The sequence below is a fragment of the Pelophylax lessonae genome (genome assembly GCF_965119305.1).
Source record: "Pelophylax lessonae genome assembly, chromosome: 5".
In the NCBI taxonomy this organism is placed as follows: domain Eukaryota; kingdom Metazoa; phylum Chordata; class Amphibia; order Anura; family Ranidae; genus Pelophylax; species Pelophylax lessonae.
In genome coordinates, this window is record NC_138772.1 from 266,063,681 (window position 1) to 266,091,018 (window position 27,338).

General features: G+C 43.5%; 1 protein-coding gene across 1 annotated transcript in view; it reads left to right on the forward strand.

Annotated features, from left to right (window-relative positions):
• Nucleotides 1-5,911: 5,911 nt before the first annotated feature.
• Nucleotides 5,912-27,338, forward strand: part of RPRD1A (regulation of nuclear pre-mRNA domain containing 1A) — a 145,802-nt gene continuing 124,375 nt past the window's right edge. The window contains exon 1 of the mRNA XM_082259865.1: nt 5,912-6,225. Within this exon, the coding sequence (XP_082115991.1) occupies nt 6,075-6,225 (151 nt within the window). The 5' untranslated portion in view covers nt 5,912-6,074. The remainder of the gene's footprint in view (nt 6,226-27,338) is intronic.

The window sequence follows — 27,338 nt, forward strand, 5'->3', positions numbered from 1 at the left end:
GGTCAGAGACCACTTTTGATGGTTCACGATCCAACCAAACTCCTCCAGAGTACGCATGGTGACCCCCAAGTTTTCCCTCAGCAACGCGGGGGACTCCGTACGGAGAATCAGATCGTCCAGGTAGCCCAGGACCGATATCCCCCCCTGTCGTAACAGGCCCGGGGGCCAACACCTTTGTAAAGACCCAAGGAGTGGAGGCGAGACCAAAGGGTAATGCCACAAACTGATAGTGATCTTCTCCCACGGCAAAATGGAGAAACCGTTGGTGAGCAGCACAGATTGGAATGTGAAGGTAGGCATCCTTGAAGTCTATTGAGGTTAGGAAGTACCCCTGATGTAGGGAGGCCACCACCGTGCAAATTGTTTCCATCTTGAACTTTTGAGCACGCACAAACACATTCAGTGCCTTTAGGTCCAGGATCGGCCGCACCTTGCCCTCCTTCTTGGGACTCATGAACAGGTTGGAATAAAACCCGTGAAAGCGTTCCGCAAGTGGAACAGACACTATCATTCCTTGCTGCAGCAAGTCCTGCACTGCCCCATAGAGCACTCGGGGGATAGGCGGACATTGGAAGGGAAAAACCTGACCGAAGGAACGGATCGAAACTCGATCTTGTATCCGGACTGCACAACCTCCCGGACCCATTTGTATGGGATCCAGGCCAGCCACACGTCTGAGAACCATCAAAGGCGTCCCCCCACCCCAGTCACGGGTGAGGGCGCACCATCAGGCCGCCAGGGCAGTGTCCACAGGTCTGGCGGAACTGGACTTTTGTTTCCCAGCCCAGGGACGCTTGGAAGCACCCCAGGGGGCATTGAAGGGCTTAGCCTTATCGGCTGCCCCTGAAGGACAAGAATACTTTCTGAGAGCCTACGGCGAGAGTCCCTACCCTTGGAAGCCTGCGGAAGAAAGGTACTCTAACCCCCCATAACACCTTTAATAATGTCGTCCAGGGTAGCCCCAAACAAACGGTCCCCCTGAAAGGGGAGTTCCATCAAGGCTTTCTTAGAAGCCTGATCCGCAGACCAACACTTCAGCCACTTTTAGGGTTTTGCGCACCAAAAACAACCAGTTCGTTGCAGAAGAGGCAGAAAGCTCATCCTCACTCACCTAACGGGGTACCCGCGTCTGCGGTGGCCGGGTCAGACTCAGAGTCCGAAACTTCAGAGGAGACAGGCCTCTAAAGGCCACCTCCACCTGGGACACAAAAGCTTCCAGGACCACTGAAATCGCATCAGTGGACAGTTGTGACCCGGAGGGCCCTGCGGCCTCCGTGAGGGGATCAGGTGGGGACACATGGTCTGAGGGGTCTATGTTGCACTAATAGGACCCGCCAGAAAACTTTGAAAAAAATGACAGAAAAAAGTTTTTTTTTTGTATGAAAAGGGAACGTCCCCACAGCGCTACAGCGCCCCCCGGAGATCAGGCCCATGCTACGGACCCCCGCTGAGAGAGAGAGAATAAGCCCCCAGCAACTCACTGTCCTTGGAAAGCAGCAATCTTCAGGAGGTCTGCACGTTTCAGCGGTGGCTCAGAAAAGGAAACCTGAGCCAAAAGCTACCCGGGCTGAAGAGAGGGGCTCCTCCCCCGAAAAAAAAACGCCTCCAGGCACACCCACGGGCCTTCCCAGCAAAAATCCACCGCAAAATGGCTGAAAACCACCCCCCCAAGATGGCCGCCTCCATAACTGCAGACAAAGGCTACAACAAAATGGCAGCCCAGCGCGGCAATCGGACCCCCCATGGAGACCCCCAGCCAGCCCTACCACCTCATCCAGCCCTGGGGGACCCGACCAAGGCCCCCTCGCATTAGCGACCGAGCACCGCGAACGGCACATCCCCCAGGCTCCAGCCACAGGTAGGCCCAGAAACGTCCCCCAAGCGGGGGTAGGGGAGTAGGGGGGGCAAGGAGGGGGAGTAGGGGGGACAAGGAGGGGGGGTCACAACAGGACAGAAGGAAACCCAGGAGTGTGAGGGTCCGACCATCCCAGAGAGAGGGCCTGCGTCCACCCCAAAATCCAACCAGGAAAGGGGGGGAACGTGTACTCACCATACCAGGAACACAGGCGGGCGCCATCTCCTGACAGGACCCCACGCCACCGGAGTAGGGGGGCTGTCGGCCAAATAGGAACGCTGCGACATAAGCCTAGACCCTGTTGTGTGCGTCCTGGCGAGACGTTTAACTCGCGGGGCCAGTCCACTATGTCGCGGCTGACCCAGCGTGGAGCTAAGGCCTGTACGCGCTCAATGGCCAGACTGGGGTGACCACTGGATATGGGGGTCCAGTCTGGCATAATTGCTTGAAGATCTCGTTCCGGAAAAAAAAGAAAAAACGTTCCGGAGAAAAAAAAAGACTAGCTAAAAAAAATCTACATAAAAAAAGTACTCCCATGCCAGGACCAAAGATTCCAGCAAGGAATTAGGTCCTTACTCCTGACTAGGCAGATTAAAAACTGACATCCAATGCAGGAAGAGAGAGAGTGTACCCTCCAGGACTGCCCATAGGCGTAGCCAGAAATTTTTTTCTGCCTAGTGTCCTACTCCTGTAGGGGGCAGTATTACCCTACTTATATGCATCAGAGGACTGCATCGGTCAATGAATGATAGAGACATTTTTTTTTTTTCTTTATGTGCTACCGTAATTGTTTTCCCTCGCAAAAGTGGAGTTACCTTTTAAATACTTGCCGAGCAGCCACTGCAGTTATACGCAAATTATACACCAAGACTGAGATAATAATGACCGTATCGCCAAAAATTATCGCAATCACCCTGCGCTTAAGGAAAAATTCATAAAATATGCCAAATATACAAAAAGTGACTTGACATATAGCTGCTGCTTTAAAATATTTAAATGACAAAAAACATGTGTTTAGTCCTCTATGTAGTCAGTGGGTAAGAAAAGTTCAACACATAAGCAGCGCTGGAGAACCCTATACAAGAGTCCACATTAGTGAATGAGACAAAGTCCACAGGAGAGTGAAATCCACGGATGAAGATACAGGGAAAAAAACTTCCACCACACCACGTGTCCCCCTTAGGTATTGCTCACTCACCAGATATCAAAGTAATACGAGCCTTTAAATATCCTCCTGAATCACCAGATGCTGGTCACTCCACGATTTTTTGGCACAGAATCTCCCCAATCTGTATACCATATACCAAGCGATCCAACTCCAGTATATCAGGCAGTAAATACACAAACGAGAAAGGGGCTCATAGGGCAGTATGTCAATACACTATTTATTGTTAAAAGCCCCTCCTAACCCTCAATCAATGCACTCACAGCAATCAATAAAAAACTCTCTCATATCACTTTGACAATAGACTGATCAAGACCTCACCGCTCCGCTCCCGCTGCTCTGTGCCTCTGTATCGCAGACTTCAGCTTACAACCGGCAGGGTGTGGAGATGCGTCTCATACAGCCGATGAAGGATGATGTCGGGGTGTCCGCGTGCTCACGCCCTGACATGTTTCGCCAACAAACTGGCTTCTATGGAGGGCATGAGCACGCTGCACACCACCTCCCTTTATCAGCCTCCTCTCCGGACTATTAACCCCTTGTAGCGGCTTACTATCATTACTGACAGTCTACCTGAAGGCAATCAGTCATGGGTCATAGGAGGATATAAAACCATATAGGATACTCTACACATGTCAATGTGTATATGTGGCTATTATTTGGCTAGATTTTTTATAACAAAGCGATTAATCCTTTTATATTTATGGGGAGATAACATATCAAGATTTAATTCGCTAATGTGCTTAGCCAAAAAACGGGCTGAGCAGATAAAACCGTTATAGGAATAAACAGACATCACAATGTCTATATTTTTTAAAATGAGCTGCAAATCAATAAATACTATATCTACAGATTATAGCCACATATTTAAAATTGACAGAGAGCTGTGCACCACCAATCATATAGCAATCAGTATAAATAATGGTAACATCTACCGCATGTGCTACATAAATATCAACATAAATACAAAATAAAACACAAAGTGTCAATATAAAGAGGCTACATATCCTATAGCCGGATATAAATAAACACCAAGCTTGCATACTGGAATTTAACAGCTAAAATACGTTAAAACCAAACAATTATAATAACCTCAGAATAAATATGCACGTTAAAAGGCATAAACTAATTAAAACGCATGGGATAAAAGTGGTAATAGAATACAACAATTTAAAATATTTATAATAAAAGGAACATATTATAAAAACAGGCTGTACGTCAAAAGTCGCTAATAAAACAATTCACGTCTAATTCAACGTTCAAGCCATTAGGTGTTAAAGAGTTGGTTAAATAAATCCAGTGAGTCTCACGTTTGGAGAGATCCCTGACCAAATTTGCTCCTCTCCACACTGGATCTATTTTGTCTATACCCCAGAATTTAAGGCCTGAAGGGTCTCTGTTATGTTTCAATCTAAAATGAAGAGAAACATTGTGATATTTAAAACCTTTCACTATGTTGGCAAGGTGTTCTGAGACTCTTTTAGACAGTGTCCGTTTGGTACGGCCTATATAAATTAGCCCACATGGGCACTCCAGGCAATAAACTACATGCGTAGATTGGCATGAGATAAACTTCTTTATCTCAAAAGTTTTGCCATTCGCGCTAGAGAAAAAGGAGGTTTTAGCCCTTTGTATCTCTTTTACTTGTCTACAACATGTACATCTGCGGCATGAATAAAAGCCAACCCTGTCCCAGAATAATTTAGGTCTCATCGGGGGATCTAAAACTTTCTTGATCACCTGATCCCCAAATGAGGGAGATTTCCGATATATAAACAATGGTTCAGGTGGAAGAACCGGACCTAAAATTTTGTCCATACAGAGGACCCCCCAATGCTTATGGAAGATGCCCTCCACCTCCTTATATTGTTCATTGAATTGTGTGATGAAGCCCCATTCGTGTTATCGCGAATTGCCATACCTATAAGTCAGCCTGTTGGAGCGATCCTAGAGGCGCGCGCGCCCACTCGCCGGTGGGGAAGCCAATCCACGGGGCCGGCGCCTGTGATTGCCGCCAGGCACCCTCAATCGCTCCCCGTGAAGAGAGAACGGTGGTCTGCTGCTATTTAATATTGATTTCACAAGCCCATCCCCCCCACAGTTTGAAAACACCCCCTAGGCTCAAACTTAACCCTTTGATCGCCCCTGGGTTAACCCCTTCCCTGCCAGTGTCATTAGTACAGTAACAGTGCATATTTTTAGCAAGTAATGTCACTGGTCCCCCCAAAGTGTCAAAAATGTCAGTTAGGGGTCCGATCTGTTCACTGCAATGTCGCAGTTTGCCGCCATTACTAGTAAAATAAATAAATAAAAAATCCTTCCCCTAGTTTGTAGACACGATAACCTTTGCGCAAACCAATCAAAATACACCTATTGGGGTTTTTGTTTTTTTTACCAAAAATATGTAGCAGAATACAAATTGGCCGAAAAGGATGATAAAATTAGATTTTTAATTTTCTTTTTTGGGAATGTTATATAGCAGAAAGTGAAATATATATATATATATATATATATATTTTTTTTTTTTTTTTTTCAGAATTGTCGCTTTTTGTTTATTGCACAAAAAAAATTGCACAGGTGATCAAACACTACCAAAAGAAAGCTCTATTTGTGGACACAGATTTTATTTAGGTACAGCGTTGCACGACCACGCCATTGTCCGTTAAAGTAATGCAGTGCCGAATCGGAAAAAATGGCCTGGTCTCCAGAAGTGGGTAAACTTCAAATAAGTCAACGGAAGGGAGCAGTGCATTACACACAACTGACCACTAGGTGGCAGGGGTGATTTTTAGAGTTCGGATTCCATGGGTGGACCAACATGGCTGTGAACCTCTTCCTGGCAAAAACAACACGCAGCACATGTCGCGATGTCATTTCCGCCTTTCCCCCGCATACTGTTTCCTGCCTTTGGTGAGATAGCAGCGTTAGCGTTCAGTAGATATGTTTGACGGCCGAATTTGCTATTAGTTAAAAGGCAGCACGGCCGAGTACCCGTCGTCCGCTGTGTGTGACGGTCCAGCGGTGCAGGCAGTGAGTGGGGAGCAGCTGGCCGGCATGTCTGCGTTCTCTGAGGCGGCCCTGGAGAAAAAGCTGTCGGAGCTGAGTAACTCCCAGCAGAGTGTGCAGACCCTGTCTCTGTGGCTGATTCACCATAGAAAGCACTCCAGGGTTATTGTCGCCGTGTGGGATAGGGAGCTTCGGAAAGGTAAGGAGGGGTGGTGGGGAGCTGGAAGGCTGTGCTGGGAGGAATGTACTACCATAGAGTGAGCAGCAAGCCACCATAGAGTGAGCAGCAAGCCATGCACCTCTCTCATCCCATGGTTTCATAGCTATGACAGGTGCTCTATGTATGTGTCTGGAACGCCTAGCTTGCCTTTTTGTTTCCCCCAGGTCTTACACACTCTACTCTGCATACATGTGTGTTATAGATGCAGAGTATTTATTAAAGCGGTTGTATCCCCTGTGTAAAAAAAAACCCCTGCAGGACAATGGCATAGTGTGCTAGTATGCATCGCATACTAGCATATTATGAAATACCTTAGAACGAAGCCTGGACATCGCTGAGGGAGCTGAGATGTTCCCTCAGCGTCTCTTCTGGGTTCCTGGCTGGAGCTGCGATGACGTGTCTCCCGCACATGTGTAAACTTTGCAGCAAGGAGCTCTGAAGGTCTGGCAAGATACCTTGCAAGAACCTTCAGAACGCATGCACCGCTGGTGTCATCGGCTGCATGCAGGGCAAATATCTCCTAAACCGTGCAGATATAGGAGATATTAATTTTACCTACGGGTAAGCCTCATTATAGGATTACCTGTAGGTAAAAATTTAAAAAGTGTAGTATACTACTGCTTTAAAGTGGAGTTCCAGCCTAAAAACAAAATTTTGCCATCTGCTTGCTCTAAATTACCTGAAAAAGAATTGGATAATTAAATTTTTTTTTTATATTCACTTACCTTGTTTTTAAAGAAAATATACTTTCCTTCCTCTTCCTCCCTCTGCGGACACGGCCGCCGTCATCACTTCCTGCTTGCATTGACTCCTGGGAGCCGAGCATCATCGCTCCCAGGAGTCAATGCGCCTGCAGCGGCCCTGCTCGTCACTTCCGGTGCAGGTGCATGCCCAGAAGCTGTGCAGAGATGATGCGCCTGCCCCGGAAGTGACGAGCAGGGCATTCTGGGACTCCGGCGTCACCGAAGAGGACACTCCGGCTTCAGCTGCCTACACCTGAGATGGCAGCGCTGGACAAGACATTTTTTAAGGTAAGTATTTCTTCTTAAAGGTAAGTGAAACCAGGGACAGTTCAGAGGCTATTATTTCTGAAATGCACTAGCCCTGACTGTCCCAGGGGTATTTTTATCTAAATTTTTTTTTTTTTTTTCCAGGCCGGAACTCCGCTTTAAGCTGAACACACTTTACAATTTCCCTTAGATTTTTTTTCCTTTAGATTTACCAAAACCATATAATACGAGGTCAGGCCTAAACACTTTCAATTTGTATGCAATCAGGCCGGCCCTTGCAGTGTATGCAATCAAGGCCGGCCCTTGCAGTGTATGCAATCAAGGCCGGCCCTTGCAGTGTATGCAATCAAGGCCGGCCCTTGCAGTGTATGCAATCAAGGCCGGCCCTTGCAGTGTATGGTTGAAGGTAGATCTAAAGGAAATTTATCAACAAAAGTTGTATAGTGTGTATACAGCTTTAGGCTTCGTTTACACAGTTGGCTGAAGAAAACAGGCACTTAGAGGAACTTCAGCCAACCTCCCCAGAGGGGTGGTAAGCAAAGCCACACAATTAAATTAACCTTAAAGCGGAGCTTCACCCAATAAGGGTAGCTCTGCTTGCCTGCCATCTTACACCCACCCACTGCTAAATTTGGCACCTTTTGGGGGGTGAGGTCAGCTGGTACATGGTTTTGGCATGTACCCACTCCTCACTGAGTTTGCTGCGGTGAACTCAGGCGAAAGCTCGGCCACCCCTTCTTTCCCTGCAGCTGGCCCATTCACAGAGCGCAACGCGTTTCGCACACGCGCAGTAGGGATCCAGCTGTGAGGCCACAAGGCTTTACTGCCAGTTTCACTTAGTGGAGATGGTGGTAGCAGCACCTGATTGCTGCTGATTGAAAAATCGGCTTAGGTGAGTACACCGCTGGATTCCTGGACAGGTAAGTGTCCTAATATTAGAAGCCAGCAGCTACAAATACTGTATGAACCTGGAGCTCCTCTTTAAGACCAGAACGCAGTGTGCCACAGCTCAGTTTTTTTGTGCATTGAAGTGTATTGAATTAGGCAGTCCGTTCAGAATAAATCGGCTGTCTGGACATTGACATTTCAATGCCGGAAAAAATAGGTCCTGCTACATTTTATTGTATGTAATGTGGTGCCCTGTGATGGAGCCACGTTTTGGGATGGCTTTCTAATATAATGCAAATCATTGTAATATCGCACGTTGTGGTAACACACCTTTTACTTTACAGCAACATATTGGGATTAGGCGTGCAGCTGTGCATGGTAGCCAATCAGCTTCTAACCTCAGCTTGTTTAATTAAGCTTTGGCAATAAAACCTGAAAGCTGATTTGTTTCTATTCAGAGCTGCACCAGAGTCTGCACTCTCCAGCTTTAGTAAACAACCCCCAATGTTTTGCAATGTGATAACAAGCCCTAAAGAGATGCTGTCACCTTAAAATAAAAATTAAAGAGGAAGTAATGTCTTCTGTTTTTTTTTTTCTTCCCTGCAAAGTAAATGCATAATGTGCTAGTATGCATCGCATGCTACCACATTATGTGACACTTACCTGCAAACGAAGACCGCATTGTCCCCGCTGGCGGCCACATCCATCTTCGCCTGTCTTCCATCCTGGTCTGCAGACTCCGGCTGTATTACTGGCCGGAGCCGTGTGACGTCACTCTTGCGCATGCGCGTGGGTGCCGCTGGTCAAGTCACAGGGCTCTGAAGAAACGGCACAGGCGGCCGTTTCTTCAGAGCGCATGCGCCGATGACGTCATTGACTGCATTCAATGTAAATATCTCCTACACGTTGCAAGTTTAGGAGATATTTACAGTACCTACAGGTAAGCCTTATTATAGGCTTACCTGTAGGTACAAGTTATAAAGGTGGGTTTACAACCTCTTTAAAAGAGAAAATGCTGTTTAAAATACTGATGTAAAAATGATCTTTATTGACTCTCTTGCCGCTGATCTACTTCTCTGTTTTGCAGAGCTAGAGCCACTAATAAGCATCTTCAGCATGTGACACTTCTTGGAGTGTTGGATGCTTTTGCTTCCCGCTCCACTCCTCTACATAATGTGTGTGTACCTGACACATTAAAGATGTACAGCCAAAGCTTGTTTGGCTGTACATCTATGGATCACAGGAGTGAAATTAGTTTTGCACTCCTGTGACCCGTTTTCAGTGCTCTCTGCTGACGTCACAGATGTCAGTCCAGGCACCGCGTCATCGCGACAACGGATGTCGGGATCCGGCAGGTGTCTGGACTGGCACCCGGGCTCAGCCTCTCGTCAAGCCACTGGGAGCTTGAGCCAGCCGCTCTGCCCCCTCCTCAGCCCAGCGCTCTAGTGAGCGAGGAGGGGGCAGAGCAGCTCTCTGCTTGGGGAGCTGTCAGCTGGCGGTGTTCGATCGCTCGGTTCTCAGTGCAGAGGCGCTGGGGGACACCTAGGTAAGTATAATTGGAGGTGGGGGAGCCATACATCTTTTAGGATTTCCCTTCTTCAGCCCTGTGGTTCCCCTCCTTTCAAGCTAAACAGCGTGGTTGAGAGAATCTCCCTCACTATTGTATTTACACAGGCCCAGCACCTGCGGCTGTCTGAATACAAGAACCGTGACTGCATCCAATTGTTCAGCCAACAATTTTTCACCCGCCACCTTTTTGATTTTTCTTTTTTCATTTCAGTATTGTCCATCTTAGTAGTGCCGACAGGACCATCCACAATTCAAATATCAGCTGATTCAGCAGTGAATGGCCAGCGTAAAGGGACACACAGTGGTGTAGTGGCTGTGGGGGAGCCAGAGAACACAGCAAGGTGAAAGTGTCAGATGCTGAAGATTGAATTGATTAGAATGGCTGACTACTGCTCAGTGCAGCATGAACGACTTCTTGCGGTGCATTGGTGTGGACAAGACCCTAGGGGAAACAAAAATGTTTTGTCTTTGCTGAAAAATATATAACATGCCACTGGTGTGACTAAGCTCTAAGAAAAAACATATTTTCATTGTGTAGGTGTGTTAAAACTTTAAAAAAAAAAAAAAAATAATGGAATTCCTGTAGAGCTGCAAAGGTTTAAATGCTTATTTTTGTGTAAGGTACCTTTTAAAAAAAATAATTTTTACTTACCTTATTCCTCGCTCTCGCAGGCTCCTCCTTTCAACATGACTGGTCAACCAAAGCTTCTTTTCTTTGGTGCTCTGTCTGTCAGTCGCACATGACATCATGTACAATGGAGGACCAATAGTCCTGCATTGTAAGTGAGGACACCAAGGGCCCCACCCACAACCCAGAGCATCAGAGGGAAGAGGAAAGTGCTGGCTGCCAGGGAAGCAACGGATAAAGTAAGTAAGACTGTTTTTTTTTTTTTTTTTTTTTTTTAAAGGTACCCTAGACAAAAACAAACATTTAACCCTTTTCAGTGTATGGGAAGATTTGTCATTTTCCCAGCATTTAGCTATACAGTGGTGCTGTCACTACATGGTCACAACTGAAAAAAAAAAAAAAACAGCCTATTAAAGATTTTCTATACTTGGCCTATGTGTTAACACCCCAATACATTGCTGTTTTCTGGCAGCTACATTTACTAACACTTTGGGATATGCCAAACACCTGCTCCCCAGCTGATTGCTGTGGTTCTCCCTTGCTTGCTCATACATGCATTAGTGATAGAGAAACCATGTCCCATGGTGGGGGAGGGGGGGGGGGGACTGGTATTCAACACACCCTTGTTGAGTATTCAACACACCCTTATTGGATACCTGAGGAGGCCAGACAACAGCAACACATCAGCTGCCAAGGTAAGTATAGAGCATGTTTTTTTACAGGCTGGCAATATTTTAGTTGGGACCTTGCAGTGACAGGTTTACTATAAGGTGCATTTTAAATCCCAACTCCAACTTTTATAACTATTTTTATTTTTTTTTGTCCTGTTGGAGAGATTTTTTCTTTAATTCTTGTCGAGACAGGGAGTAATGGGAGACACAGCATACAAAACAACACTTTATGTAAAATGGGGAACTGATAGAATCTCTCTGAGGTTATTAGTGTCAGTACTTTCCCAAATTTTCTTTCAGGACAGCGCTTGCGTGTAGCTCCATCCACTTCACTGGAAACCCTGCAGCAACAGTTCTTTGTTTTCTCCTCCATGGTGGGAGCACCGTGCTAGGAACCATAGGTACTTTGTGTTCTCCCCAGGTAGGTGGTTGAGGATCAAACAAGGCCATACCTTTTTTCGTTCATTCCCCCATGACCATTACTGGACAAAAAAGTTAAAGTCCAGTCAGCTATGCGACTTCTTAAGTGCAACCAGAAAGCATTGATAAGATCCACATTCAAAACACTAGGCCTACTGAGTTCATCAAACAGTGGGCACAGTTACACATCCGCCCACTACCACAGTTTATTTTTCGAAACTGGGAGTGATGTGAACAAACCCTGGAAGATACCTTAAAATTCTCCAGCCAAGTGAAAATATTGCTTTGGTGGAGGAAACGAGACAAACTGTCGATGGGGTTGTTCTGGTGCTTTCCAACTTCCAAAAGGCTCATGACAGATGCAAGGGCATGGGGCTGGGGCACACATCTTGACAGAGTTGAATCAGGGTACCTGGGCAAAGGAGGAGTCCGCAAGACCCTCCAGTTGGAGAGAACTGAGAGCAATAGCTCTAGCCCTCCTATCCTTTAAACAATTGCTTCAGAGACAGCATGTTCAGGTCCTTCCAGACAATGCTTCAGCAATAGCATCGATTACAAAGCAGGGGGGGGGGGGCAGAGGTAAAGCCCTCTTAATTCTAGTGGAAGAGATTCTAAAGTGGTCCAAACAAAATCAGGCATTCTTAGTGGCAGTGCATCTAAAAGGGAATCTAAATCTTGTAGCAGATTTTCTCAGCAAGCATCAAATGTTGGAATCAGAATAGATTCTGAAGCAAGAAGTCTTTCAAAATATCACAAAAGCATGGGGTTTTCCCAAGGTGGACCTCCCAATGTGGACCTGAACGAAGCAAACTTGGAAGTGCCAAAATTTCTTTCCCTGTTAAGAGGAGATCAGGCTTTAGGGGTCGATGCTTCAGCACATCCTTGGGGATTTCAGCTGGGTTGCACCTCCTCTCATTTGTAGCTCATCTAGTTTCTAATAGTTTCATGCAAAGGACATCTTTACTCTCCTGAGCCTCTTAGACCTTCCTCATTGATACTTGAACTTTCTGTTCCTCCTGAATATTATTTTCCTAAAGTCTTACAGAGGATACATTAATTGCTGGCTTTGTCTAAAGAGCCTTTTGAACCTTCTGAAAATGCAGTGTTCAGATTGGTTATGTTTAAGACAGTACTTTTGGTAGCAGTTACTTCTGCCTAGAGAATCCGCAGACTTCAGGCTTTATCTGTGAACCATCAATTTTCTGAATCGGATAGTTCTCAAGTCTGATCCTGTATGTTTGCCTAAAGTATCCTCAACTTTCCATTGTCCGCACTTTTGTGCTGTTTCCATGAATCCATAAATCTGGAAGCTTCGGCAGGGATTGGAGCCCATTCCAATAGGGCCGTGGTTATGTATTGCGCAGAAAGTGCTGGTGCCAGTCCAGTCCAGATCAGGTCTGTGGAGTAGGTCTACTTTCATCCAGCATTATAGGATGGATTTGGTATTGGTTAGGGATCAGTCATTTGGCAGGAAAGTCCTGCAGGCCGTTGCCCTCCCCTACTTGATGGTAAGTACCCTATTATCCTCTCGGGTGCTGTACTCAAAGACAATTTGAGACAATTTTAGGACAGCAGCTAATGCCTGCCCTTTTTTGTCTTTTTTTTTTTTTTTTTTTTTTCTTATTTATGACATCTAGCGTGACTTTTAGGTACTCTTCTACAGCTGGCACATATAGGGGGAGGGTCCTTCCATTTAAACAATTTGTGCTGCAGTGTTTCCTGGAAAAAGTGGGTGATGCTACGTGCTTCTTATGCTGTTGGGAAAGATTCCTGGAATTACTGTTCCCAATAAGTCTAAATTATATTTTCTTGGCTTAGGGACAACCAGCCCCCCTCATTTCTTCTGCTGATATCACAGGGACAAAAGAGAAAGTTGAAATCTTCCAGCCGTGGTCACAGTACAAAAGCTTGTCAATATTTATTATTCTCAAGTCAATCTAAAATATAACAAAATTGTGGCAGGATGCAGTGTTCACTCCAGCTGATCAGCAGGCCTTGGCGTTGTCACAGGGTAGGCGGAAGATAGGCCATGTGTGCATGAATCTACTTTGAAGAAAACCAGCATGGGCTTCTTCTTTATTTCGATTTTTTTTTTTTTTTTTTTTTTTTTTTTTATAACCAATATACGGAGTGATGAAAACAAAACATACATTTTAACAAAGAGTCAATGCAACAAATAAGATGGTACCATTTTCATTCGTTATCCTCTAACCTCTAACCTTCCTCCAGTGTTCCAAGAGAAAAATCTCAGAGCAACCGCTATGCTATATTGCTAACAGTATGTTTATTATGAAAAAAAAATAAAAAATTTCTATAAGAGGCTGACCTGTTCAAGGAAGGAGGGGAGAAAGTTAAGAAAAGCAAGCGTTCCCTGCTACTTATTGTCAGCTTATATTGAAATATGGGGCATCTATCTATCAATCTATCCTTTTTTAAACTTCCGAGAAGAAGCATTACCTTGGTGCATAAGTATATTTCTCAAACAATACGTGTTTGTCCATTTCCCAAATCCAGTCCCCGAGGGTAGGATTGAGTGAAACCCATTGAAAGGCTATTAACTTGTGGGCCAAGAACAGCATTCTTACGATGGCCACTGCCTTATCATGTTCCAAATTGTTGGACTTTTTATATCCAAGGAGATATAACACAGGATCTGGAGTCAATATAGTATCATATACAAAGTTTATCACATCCTGTTAATACCAATGTAGTTTTGGACATCTCCAGAACAGATTTATAAAAGAAACCAGGAGATTGAGCACATCTTACACATATGGAATTTTCTTTCCTGCCTATTCTATACAGCAGCTCTGGAGTATGGTAAGCCCTGTACAGAATAAAAAGTTGGTTCACTCTATGGGTCAGAGATATTGAGAACAGCTGTACATTCAATTTTTCGTCCTATATACAGTATCCCCTAGGGCAACTTCAATATCTATCTCCCATTTTTTCCTGCATGGAATCAGAAATTTAAGCAGTTCAGATAATAATCATGTGTAAATTCTAGAGATAAGAACTTTGATATTCATTTCTTGGACTATACTATCCAAATAGGGACTGAATGGGAAAGAACAGTCAGAGTCAGACCTTCGTGCTTCAAAGCATGTCTCAATTGTAAATTAAAAAATACAGTTGCATCAAAATAGTGATTCCCCCATCTGTTCTCATCTGAAAAATCCTTCCAGACAGGAAATTTCAGGAAACACTCTATTTCACCGTAATGGTGTAAATCTAGCATGCCCTAAAATACCCAATATTATTTTAGTGGCCTACTAAACCTTATAAATCAGGTGAAATGCAGGGTAGGTATGTTGATTGAAGGGTGGAATAGAGTTGTCTAAAGCCAGTAAAGGATTCCTATTATAAAGTAGGGAGCAAAATATATTAAAAGAATATATATGTAGGCAACCTGCAAGATGTTTAAGTTGAGCTGCCAGGAAATATATCCAGGTATTTGGACCCGAAAGAGCCCCCCCCCCCCCTTGAACATTGGAATATTGTTAATATTCATATTCAGTTCTAGCAGGCCCATATAAAATTCTGAAAGATCGTACTAATCTCTTAAAATATTTCTGCGGGATCAACAACGCGAGTTATGTAAATAGTATAACAACTGTAGCATACATATTTTCAGAAGATTAGTATGGCCAGTCAGAGTGGCAGCTTACACCTGACTTTATTCTGAGATCTAAATTTATGAAGTAGTGGTAGCAAATTTTGGGAAATATATTCCCTAGGATGGAAAAGGTAGTTACCCCAAGATATTCAATTTTTTTTTTTTTTTTTTTTTTTTTTTTTTTTTTAATAAACGTTTTATTGAGAAGCATAAAAATGAACATTAACAAGTGATGACATTATAGCACAGTCAGCAGTTACAAATAATAGCACACATCCAGAAGCACCGTAGACTATATCTAGGAGCAGAAAAATGCCATCTATGATAAGTACTGAGATATAAACAAGTCAATATTGACCCTGCCAAGTAGAATATATGGCAAGGGATTTAGTATAACAATGCAGATTTGGAGGGCCGATGCGACTCGGGTATAAACCCAAGATATTTATTCTTTACATCCACCTCGAGCTGTGACACTTCAAAGGGGAGAGGGTACCAATGGGGGGTCTAATGGGAGAAATTCAGACTTATTCCAGTTGATCCTAGTACAAATTCCTGAGTAGTAATTATCTGAAATCAGAGTGGATTGAGTTTCCACATAGCTTGTTTGGTCCCAATAGTACCCTCAAGGGTAGGAAGCAAGGGGGAATGATCTAACCAGAATGTCAATAGAGGTAATATATCGGAGTGTCTCGTAAGAGCCCAACATCAGATCGATGCGGGATAATGTTTGTTGTAGGTCTTTGGATAACAGGTCTATTGTGCTTTCCCAGGATGCAGCTTGCGCTAAAAGTCGTGCAAACCCAATTCCCCACATAGCTTACCCAGTGGGGTTAAGCATTCTGCAATTACATTCTCTGTGGATGAAACCTATCCCATTTAATAGTGGACATTATTGAAATCCCCCATCAATATAACCGGAAGAGGAAGTATTACGGCTAAAAATTGTATAAGCAGCTGAATTACCTCACACAATTATACGTTGGCAATTGCAAAACACTTATCAGTCTACAACACAAAAAAATCTATCTCCTATATTTATCTATCTGCCCGTTCACAGGAGAAGCCGCCATTGCCATATACCAGAATGAACATGCCCCTAATATGAGTGATAAGCCATATTTATACAGCAGTGTGCCAAGAACGGGACTGTTTCTGGTGTGGCACGCATCCCTTCTAGACAGACAAAGTCTGGTTTTAAATTTGTAAGTGTATCAAAAATCGACTTGCATTTCAAGGAGAGCTACTGGCTTCTCTCACATTCCATGAAACATCCTTCTTTACCCGACCAAGCTGTTGCAGTGAATTCTATGCAGCAGCATTTTGTTGGTTTTGCCATGCAACCCATTGCTTCATTTTTATTCCTCTATACAAGTCATTGTGAGTGAACTTGTACATGACATGTACCTAGAAAGATTTGAAAACCATCTTAGATTGTTCTAAATTGCAAGCATTTTTTTTTTTTTGTTAGCGAAAGATAGTTGTGTTTGGGTTTGACTTCTAAAATTCATAAAAGGGTGCACACAAACCCTTAAGATTATTGTAGTTTTAGAGCAGTTACCTTTTTAAATATGCACGTTCCCTTCCTGTCTAATACTTACATAGTTACATAGTAGGTGAGGTTGAATAAAGACAATAGTCCATCCAGTTCAACCTGTGTAGGTGTGTGTGACTGTAATCATCTAACATAGCCCTCAATCTCCTGATCCTTGAGATGTAAGTCTAAGAGTCTTTTGAAAGTCACCATACTACCCGCAGAAACCACCTCTTGTGGTAGACAATTCCACAATCTTGTAGCCCTAACAGTAAAGAACCCCCCACGTTGCCTGAGGTTAAAACGCTTCTCCTCTAATCGCATTGTATGTCCTCGAGTCCTCATGCAATTCCTTCGAATGAACAGCTTTTCTTCTAAGCTGAGATCCCCATTAAGATATTTATAAATTGCTATCATGTCCCCTCTCAGACGTCTTTTCTCCAGGGAAAATAAATCGAGCGATTGCAGCCGCTCTTCATAGGTAAGGTCCTCCAACCCCCTAATCAGTTTAGTTGCCCTTCTCTGGACTTTCTCCAGCTCCAACACATCCCTCCTGAGGACTGGCGACCAGAACTGGACAGAATACTCCAGATGCGGTCGGACCAGAGTTTTATAAAGTGGAAGGATTATAGTCTTATCTCTGGAATACATCCCTTTCTTTATGCATGCTAATATTCTGTTGGCTTTGGAAGCTGCCGCTTGGCATTGCATGCTGTTGCCTAATCTATCATCAACTAAGACTCCCAGATCTTTCTCCATTTTGATTCCCCCAAGGGTTCCCCTCCTAACGTGTATTGTGTTTTTATGTTTTTGGTCCCCAAGTGCAAAACCTTACACTTCTCCACATTAAACCTCATTTGCCATGTCGTTGCCCACTCCGTAATTTTGTCCAGGTCATTCTGTAGGATATCTGCTTCATGCTGTGCAGTTATTGCCCTGGCCAATTTTGTGTCATCTGCAAAAACTGATAACGAACTACTGATCCCTTCCTCAATGCTGTTTATGAATAAATTGAACAAGGTTGGTCCCAGGACTGAGCCCTGGGGCACCCCGCTTACTACCTCAGACCAGCTGTTTATTACTACCCTTTGGACACGGCCTTTTAGCCAATTCCGTATCCAAGAGCAAACCCTGCTGTCGATACCTGCAGACCTTATTTTATAAATTAAGCGCTTGTGGGGAACTGTATCAAACGCCTTAGCGAAATCCAAGTACACCACATCCACTGGTCTCCCCCTATCTAGCTCACAGCTCACTTCCTCGTAGAATGCTAAGAGATTGGTTTGACAAGATCGCCCATTTGTAAACCCGTGCTGGTTACTACTGATGATGTTGTTGTCTTTAGCATACTCTACGATATAGTCCCTTATCATCCCCTCCAAAAGTTTACATATTATTGATGTCAGACTGACAGGCCTATAATTTCCCGGGATATGTCTCTGGCCCTTTTTGAATATCGGAATCACGTTAGCCTTCCTCCAATCCCCTGGTACATCTCTTGTCCTAATACTGTCAGCAAAGATCAGGAACAGTGGTCTAGATATAACCATACTGAGTTCCTTGAGCACTCTCGGATGTACGCCATCCGGGCCTGGTGATTTGTTTGTGTTAAGTTTATCCAGTCTTTCCCTGATTTCCCCCTCTGTTAGCCATAGTGGCAAGTCCTGTGTATTACTACTAACCATACAGTCATGGTCAGTGTACCCTTCCTTTTCCTGCGTAAAGACTGACGAGAAAAAAGAATTCAGCACGGTTGCTTTTTCAGTGTCCTCTGTAACCATCCTCCCATCATCGCTAATTATGTGTGCAATATGCTCTGCCCTAGTTTTTTTGCTGTTGATATATTTAAAGAATTTCTTTGGGTTTTTTTTACTATCCTCCGCTATTTGTCTCTCAAAGTTGATTTTAGCCATCTTGATTTCGTGTTTACACTTCTTATTTTCCTCCTTGTATTGCTGGAAGGCCGATACGGTGCCCTCTGATTTATATTTCTTGAAGGCCAATTTTTTTCCCCTAATAAGTTTTTTAACGCTACGGTTTAGCCAGCCAGGTTTGGCTTTGTCTCTTCTAAATTTATTCCCCATAGGAATGCACTGCAAGATGCCTTTGCTTAATATTGTTCTAAAGCATTCCCATTTTTCCTCTGTGGTCAGTGATCCCAGGGTTTGGTCCCAGTTTACCCTTTCCATCAATGAGTACAATTTTGGAAAGTCTGCCCTTCTGAAGTTTAGGGTTCTTATGTTCCCCACTTGCCTTTTTATATTGTTATTTATACTAAATGTGATCATCCTGTGATCGCTAGAGCCCAGGTTGTCCTGGACTCCTACCTCCGAGATTATGTCTGGGTCATTAGTGATCAATAGATCCAGGATAGCATTCTCTCTAGCAGGGGAATCCACCAACTGCGACATGTAGTTATCCTGTAAGGTTTCCGTGAATAGCCGGGCCTTATGCGAGTGTGCAGTCCCCTCTTCCCAGTCAATGTCGGGATAATTGAAGTCCCCCAATATGATGACTGATCCTAGTTTTGCCGCTTTACCTATTAGTGCTAAAAATTCCAGCTCTACCTCCTCCCCTTGGTTAGGTGGCCTATAGCAAACCCCCACAACTACTTTTCCCTTATCTTCTTCCCTATCGAGTTCAACCCACACAGATTCTAAATCCATGCTCATCCCATCCGTAATGTCACTCCTTTCTAGCACCTTTATATTGTTCTTGACATAGAGACATACCCCTCCCCCTCTTTTACCAACCCTGTCCTTCCGGTACACCGAATACCCTTGGATATTGGCCAGCCAGTCATGTGAGGGGTCGAACCAAGTCTCCGTTATTCCCACAAGGTCTATGTCCTCCTCATGTACTAACATGTCCAACTCATCCATCTTATTAGCTAGGCTCCTGGCATTAGCATATACCCCTCTTAGTTTTACGGAAGTTAAACGTGATTGGCGGTTTTGTTTATTTCTGTTTGGTCTGCTGTTCTCCTGCACAGACCCGCCAATTGATGTTGTTGACCTACTGTCGCTATTGACCCTACAACTGCCTTCAGTCCTCTGCTCCCTCCTGACTGATTCTATTTCTGAGCCCTCCCCCCCGTCTCCTAGTTTAAAAGCCCCTCCAACTCGGTGGCCATCTTTCTCCCCAAAGATTGCGTCCAAGATCTTTGCTGTGCAGCCTGCTTGAAGCCACATGGCTTCTTTACCAAAAATCTCTCTCGCCCGTCAGGCTTTGCATGCATAGAAAAATCTCTATGCATTGGAAAGGTGGGAAAATGACCTTCCCGTAGAACTGCTGAAGTAGAGCCTGACTGGGAGCCACACATCAGAGATCTCAGAATAGTGAGAACGGCTAAGGCCATTTGCAACCTGAAAGTCACTAGACTTGAAGCAATGCCTGTGTAATCTTGAGATCTATGGACCTCAAAACGCATCAAAGCTGGACCAAAGTAGTTACATAGTCAGGTTGAAAAAAGATTCAAGTCCATCTGGCTCAACTAATAAAAAAAACAGTAATGAAAACCCAACCATACAATCCCATATACACAATCCTATACCCGCAGTTATTCCTGAGGAAGATGAAAAACCCCTAGTAGGGCAGCGACTACTTTGAAGTTGCACAGAAATGAACAGTACTCATTGGAAATCATGGGGCACGACTTATCGTGCGACTTTGCAGTCCTAAGTCACAGGACAAGTCACACAAGTGTGACAAAACCATTAATTTACAGTTCTTCCCAAACCAAAAGTTTTGCATATTTCTTCTCGTAAGCTTTTACCGAAACGAGATGCTCATGAGTTAGTAAAAAAATAACTTCTAATAATCAGAATAATCTTGATTTAAACTTCCCCACACATTTACTTCCTTGAATTCTGTGACACAACTATTAACCACTACCCTACCGGGCCAATTCTGGCATTTCTCTCGTACATATAAATTATCTTTTTTTTCTAGAAAATTACTCAAAGCCCCCAAACAGTATGTATATATATATATATTTTTTTAGCTGAGACACTATAGAATAAAATGGTGGTCCTTGCAATTTTTTATGTCACACGGTATTCGCGCAGCGTTTTTTGGGGGTTTTTTAAACGCAATTTTTTGAGGAATTTCAATGAATGTTATTGCAAACAAAAAAAAAAACACCATATAACCTAATTTTCTTTTTTTTTTTAAAATAAAATATAAAAAATTACATTCTGAGTAAATTGATGCCTAACATGTCATCCTTTAAAATTGTGGACACTCGGAAATGACGCCAATCTATGGTACTTCAAAATCTCCATAACGCTTTAAAAATGTATACAGGTTTAGAGTTAGAGGAGGTCTGGTGCTATAATTATAGCTCTCGATAGAATGTCTGTGGCAATACCTCACATGTGTGGTGCGAATGACGTTTACCTATGCAGGCGCACCCTACGTATGCGTTCACTTCTGCGTGCAAACATGAGGGAACGGGGATGCTAAAAAAAGAAAAATTTTGTTTATTTTTACACTGCCCCTTAAATTATTTTTAGTACTTTTAATCCTATTACAAAAAATGTAAACATCCCTTGTAATAGGAATAAGGCATGACCGGTCCTCTTTATGGAGACATCTGAAGTCCGTAAGACCCCAGATATCTCCTCTATCCTGGAAAGCCTGAGGTAAAAGAAAAGCCATCGATCTATGCTTTCCAGTGGGAAAGATAGCAGTGTTTACATCTGCCAGAGCCATGAGTGATGTCATGATGTCGCTTTTGGCCTCCACTGGCGGCGCCACCAGATCGGGTCTCTGGCTCCCCGATCGCACAGGAGAGTTCGGGGGGGGGGGGGTCCTCTCCTGCCGCCTGTAAAAGCAATCCAGTGGCCAATCAGACACTAGGATGGCTTTTACATAAAAGGGAATCGTGGACTGAAAAACAAAGATACTTGGATGATGCCTGTAGCTGCAGGCATTATCCAGATATCTCCACTTCAATGCCAGGACATCATACGACATCCTATGCCTGCCTTCTGAGCTACAGATGTGCTGAAAGTTGAAGTTTTTGGAGGCATAGTAATTGCAGGAATCGCTGCTTGCAGACAGCAAGGTACCATGTGATATGTAGTTCTTAGAATCATAAAGTGAGCCTTTAACGAATGAGCAGAGAAGAAGCTGAAAAGCATACAGGGAATCCAGGAAGTTGAAAGCAGACAGGCAGAAATCACTATATGAAAGGAGATTTTTCAAGTAAGCGCATATTAAATGGCTAAAAAAAAAAAAAATTATATATATAATATACAGTGGGTACGAAACGTATTCAGACCCCCCTTAAATTTTTCACTCTTTGTTATATTGCAGCCATTTGCTAAAATCATTTAAGTTCATTCTTCTTCCTCATGAATGTACACATAGCACCCCATACTGACAGAAAAACACAGAATTGTTGACATTGTTGCAAATTTATTAAAAAAGAAAAACTGAAATATCACATGGTCCTAAGTATTCAGACCCTTTGCTCAGTATTTAGTAGAAGCCCCCTTTTGATCTAATACAGCCATTCCTCCTTTCAGATCCTCTCCAGTTCTGTCAGGTTGGATGGTAAACGTTGGTGGACAGCCATTTTTAGGTCTCTCCAGAGATGCTCAATTGGGTTTAAGTCAGGGCTCTGGCTGGGCCATTCAAGAACAGTCACGGAGTTGTTGTGAAGCCACTCCTTTGTTATTTTAGCTGTGTGCTTAGGGTCATTGTCTTGTTGGAAGGTAAACCTTCGGCCCAGTCTGAGGTCCAGAGCACTCTGGAGAAGGTTTTTGTCCAGGATATCCCTGTACTTGGCCGCATTCATCTTTCCCTCGATTGCAACCAGTCGTCCTGTCCCTGCAGCTGAAAAACACCCCCACAGCATGATGCTGCCACCACCATGCTTCACTGTTGGGACTGTATTGGACAGGTGATGAGCAGTGCCTGGTTTTCTCCACACATACCGCTTAGAATTAAGGCCAAAAGTTCTATTTTGGTCTCATGAGACCAGAGAATCTTATTTCTCACCATCTTGGAGTCCTTCAGGTGTTTTTTTAGCAAACTCCATGCGGGCTTTCATGTGTCTTACACTGAGGAGAGGCTTCCGTCGGGCCACTCTGACATAAAGCCCCGACTGGTGGAGGGCTGCAGTGATGGTTGACTTTCTACAACTTTCTCCCATCTCCTGACTGCATCTCTGGAGCTCAGCCACAGTGATCTTTGGGTTCTTCTTTACCTCTCTCACCAAGGCTCTTCTCCCCCGATAGCTCAGTGTGGCCGGAGGGCCAGCTCTAGGAAGGGTTCTGGTCGTCCCAAACGTCTTCCATTTGAGGATTATGGAGGCCACTGTGCTCTTATGAACCTTAAGTGCAGCAGAAATCTTTTTGTAACCATGGCCAGATCTGTGCCTTGCCACAATTCTGTCTCTGAGCTCTTCAGGCAGTTCCTTTGACCTCATGATTCTCATTTGCTCTGACATGCATTGTGATCTGGAAGGTCTTATATAGACAGGTGTGTGGCTTTCCTAATCAAGTCCAATCAGTATAATCAAACACAGCTGGACTCGAAGGTGTAGAACCATCTCAAGGATGATCAGAAGAAATGGAAAGCACCGGAGTTAAATATATGAGTGTCACAGCAAAGGGTCTGAATACTTAGGACCATGTGATATTTCAGTTTTTCTTTTTTATAAATCTGCAACAATGTCAACAATTCTGTGTTTTTCTGTCAGTATGGGGTGCTATGTGTACATTCATGAGGAAGAACAATGAACTCTGCAATATAACAGAGTGAAAAATTTAAGGGGGTCTGAATACTTTTCGTACCCACTGTGTGTGTGTGTGTGTGTGTGTGTGTATGTATGTATATAATTATATATATATATATATATATATATATATATATATATATATATATATATATATATATATATATATATAATTACACTGCTCAAAACAATTAAAGAAACACTTTTTAACCAGAGTATGGCATCAAGTCAAGTAAACTCCTGGGATATTTACCTGGTCAGTTAAGTTAACAGAGGGGGTTGTTAATCAGTTTCAGCTGCCTTGGTGTTAATTTCATTAACAGATGCACTAGATGGGCTACAATGAGACAACCGCCAAAACGGGAATGGTTTTACAGGTGAAGGCACTGACATTTTTATTTTTCACTACTCCTCTTTTCTTGCTGTTTTGCATTTAGCTTGGGTCAGTGTCATTACTGGTAGCATTAGGCGATACCTGGACCCTATCGAGGTTGCACAGGCAGTCCAGCTCCTCCAGGATGGCACATTAATAAGTGCCATTGCCAGAAGGTTTCCTGTGTGTCCCAGCACAGTCTCAAGAGCATGGAGGAGATTCCAGGAGACAGGCAGTTACTCTAGGAGAGCTGGGTAGGGCTGTAGAAAATTCCCTAACCCATCAGCAGGACCAGTACCTGCTCCTTTGTGCAAGGAGGAACAGGATGAGCACTGCCAGAGCCCTACAAAATTACCTCCAGCATACCACTTGAGTGAATGTCTTTGACCAATCAGAAACAGACTTCATGAAGGTGGCCTGAGGGCTTGACATCCCCCAGTGGGCTCTGAGCTCACAACCTCGCACTCGTGGAGCTTGCATCTGTCTTTGAACACCAGAATTGGCAGGTCTGCCACTGGCGCCCTGTGCTTTTCACAGATGAGAGCAGGTTTGCCCTGAGCATATGTGACAGACATAAAGGGTCTGAAGAAGCCATGAAGAATGGTTTGCTGCCTGGAACATCGTTGAGCATGACCGGTTTAGGGGTGGGTCAGTGAGGGTCTGGGGAGGCATATTCATGGAGGGATGTAAGCAAAAAACTGACCTAAGTCAGTAAGTCAGCGCTCACTGACTCACAGTGGAAGGTAAATGCATAGACCATATGTGCAAAAAACATACAAGCATATATACATATAAAATGGTAAGGCAAAAAATTCTGAAGGAAGGGGGGGGGGGATGTGTATATATAACAAACAAGTCAAAGATGGGAGTGCAAAAACCTCATCTATGAACGAAGTCCTTCCACAGCCTGGAAAAAAATCAGTGTAGATGATTCCTTGTAGTGGATGGTCATGGAGTCCAAATCAAGGTGTATGTGGCATATAGAGTGCAGGCAGCTCCTCGGGAGGTGAGGGACCCTCCAGGCATATAGCAAAAATGGAAGAAGACAAAGGGCGCCAGGTCACAATATAGTATGAGAAATATGACAATTTATTGTAGTGACTTACATGTACAAACGATCCAAAATACAGCCAGTAAACCATGAACAACGAGTACCGTTGTTCATGGTTTACTGGCTGTATTTTGGATCGTTTGTACATGTAAGTCACTACAATAAATTGTCATATTTCTCATACTATATTGTGACCTGGCGCCCTTTGTCTTCTTCCTTTCATGGAGGGATGTACAGACCTCTACAGGCTAGACACTGGCACCCTGACTGCCAATGGGTATCGGGATGAAATCCTTGGACCCATTGTCAGACCCTACACTGGTGCAGCGGGTCCTGGGTTCCTCCTGGTGCACGACAATGCCTGGATTAATGTGGCAAGAGTATGCAGCCAGTTCCTGGAGGATGAAGGAATTGATACCATTGAATGGCCCCTACGCTTGCCTGACCTAAATCTAAAAGAACATTGGGACATTGTTTCGGTCCATCCTGCGCCTGAGTCTGTTCAGAAGCTCAGTAATGCCCTGGTCTAGATCTGGGAGGAAATACCCCAGGACACCATCCGTTTTCTGATTAGTAGCATGCCCCAATAGGCATGCATACAAGCATGTGGGGGCCATACAAACTACTGGGTACCATTTTGAGTTGCTGCAGCAAAATGGGCTAGGCTGATGCATCATTTTTTTTCACTTTGATTTTCGGGGTGTCTTTGAATTCTGCCCTCTGTAGGTTGATCATTTTCATTTCCTTTAAACAATGTGGCATCCTTTCATTCCTAACACATTACCCAGTCCATATCCGTACAGCTATCCAGCATGAGATTTTTCCCGATTTGAGATCCAATGTGTTTTCAAAGTGTTCCTTTAATTTTATTGAGCAGTGTGTGTACATATATACATACATATACACATATATATATATATATATATATATATAGTTAGCATTGCAATTACAATGCTTATGTTACAAAATGTATTGGTTGAACTGGATGGGGCTTTGTGTCTTTTTTTTTATTTTTTCTACTAAACTATGTAAAATAAAAGTGTATGCTGTAACTACAGAACTCAAGACAAAAAAAAAATCCAGCTTGCAAGAAAAATGAGCTTGATACCCAGAGAGCAGTTAAACTATTGCAAATGGAAGCCATATTGATGAAATCAGGTGTTTATTATGAAAAAGTAACCAGTTTGCTCAGAAAACCACTTGATAAAGTATTGCTATCACATTATTTCTGTGATCGACAATGAGAATTGAAAATACCATGAGTTAGAGCTTGCTGACTTAAGCCCTTTCTTTTTTTGATCCATTTTAAATTGTGAATGAATTATATTAATTAAAGCGAACACTTTTTTTCTATGGTGTTTGTATACATCGTGCTTATAAGTTTACATACCCTGGCAGAATTTTATGATTTCTTGGCCTTTTTTCCAAGAATATGAATAGCACAAACTTTTCTTTCACTCATGGTTCGTGTTTGGCTGAAGCCATTTATTATCAATCAAATGTGTTTACTCTTTTAATCATAATGACAACAAAAACTACCCAAATGACAAGTTTACATACCCTGGTGATTTTGGCCTGATAACATGCACACAAGTTGACACAAAGGGGTTTAAATGGCTAATAAAGGTAAATCCTCACATGTGATCTGTTTGCTTGTAATGTGTGTGTGTGTAATGTGTGTGTAATGTGTGTGTGTGTGTGTGTGTGTGTGTGTGTGTGTGTGTGTATAAAAGGTCAATGAGTTTCTTGACTCCTGACAGACCCTTGCATCTTTCATCCAGTGCTGCACTGACGTTTCTGGATTCTGAGTCATGGGGAAAACAAAATAATTGTTAAGGATCTGCGGGGAAAAAGTAGTTGACCTGTATGAGACAGGAGAGAGATATAAAAAAATATCCAAGGAATTGAGAGTATTCAAACGTGGTGTGGCTATTTTAAGATACACAATGAGGCACTTGAAGAAAGCCATTACTACACAAATGCCACAAAGTATCCTTCTTACAATACGCCAAACAGCACTGAGACAAGCCTCAAACCTTCTGTCACAAAGTCATTTAGAGTGATTGAGCTTTTTGGGCACAACCATAAATGCTACATTTGGAGAGGAGTCAACAACGCCTATGATGAAAGGTACACCATTCCTACTTTGAGAATCGGAGGTGGATCGCTGATGTTTTGGGGATGTGTGAGCTACAAAGGCACAGATATTTGGTCAGAATTGATGGCAAGATGAATGCAGTATGTTATCAAAAAATACTGGGGGAAAATTCATCAGCCTGCAAGCTGTGCATGGGAAGTACTTGGGCATTCCAACACGACAATGATGCTAAACACAAGGCCAAGTCGACTTGTCATTGGCTACAGTCGAATAAAATTAAGGTTCTGGAGTGGCCATCTGTCTCCTGACCTCAATATCATTGAGCCACTCTGGGGAGATCTGAAATGTGCAGTTCATGCAAGACTGCCCAAGAATCTGCAGGAACTGGAGGCTTTTTGCCAGGAAGAATTAGCAGCTTTACCATCTGAGAAGATAAAGAGCCTCATCCACAAATACCACAAAAGATTTCAAGCTGTCATTAATGTTAAA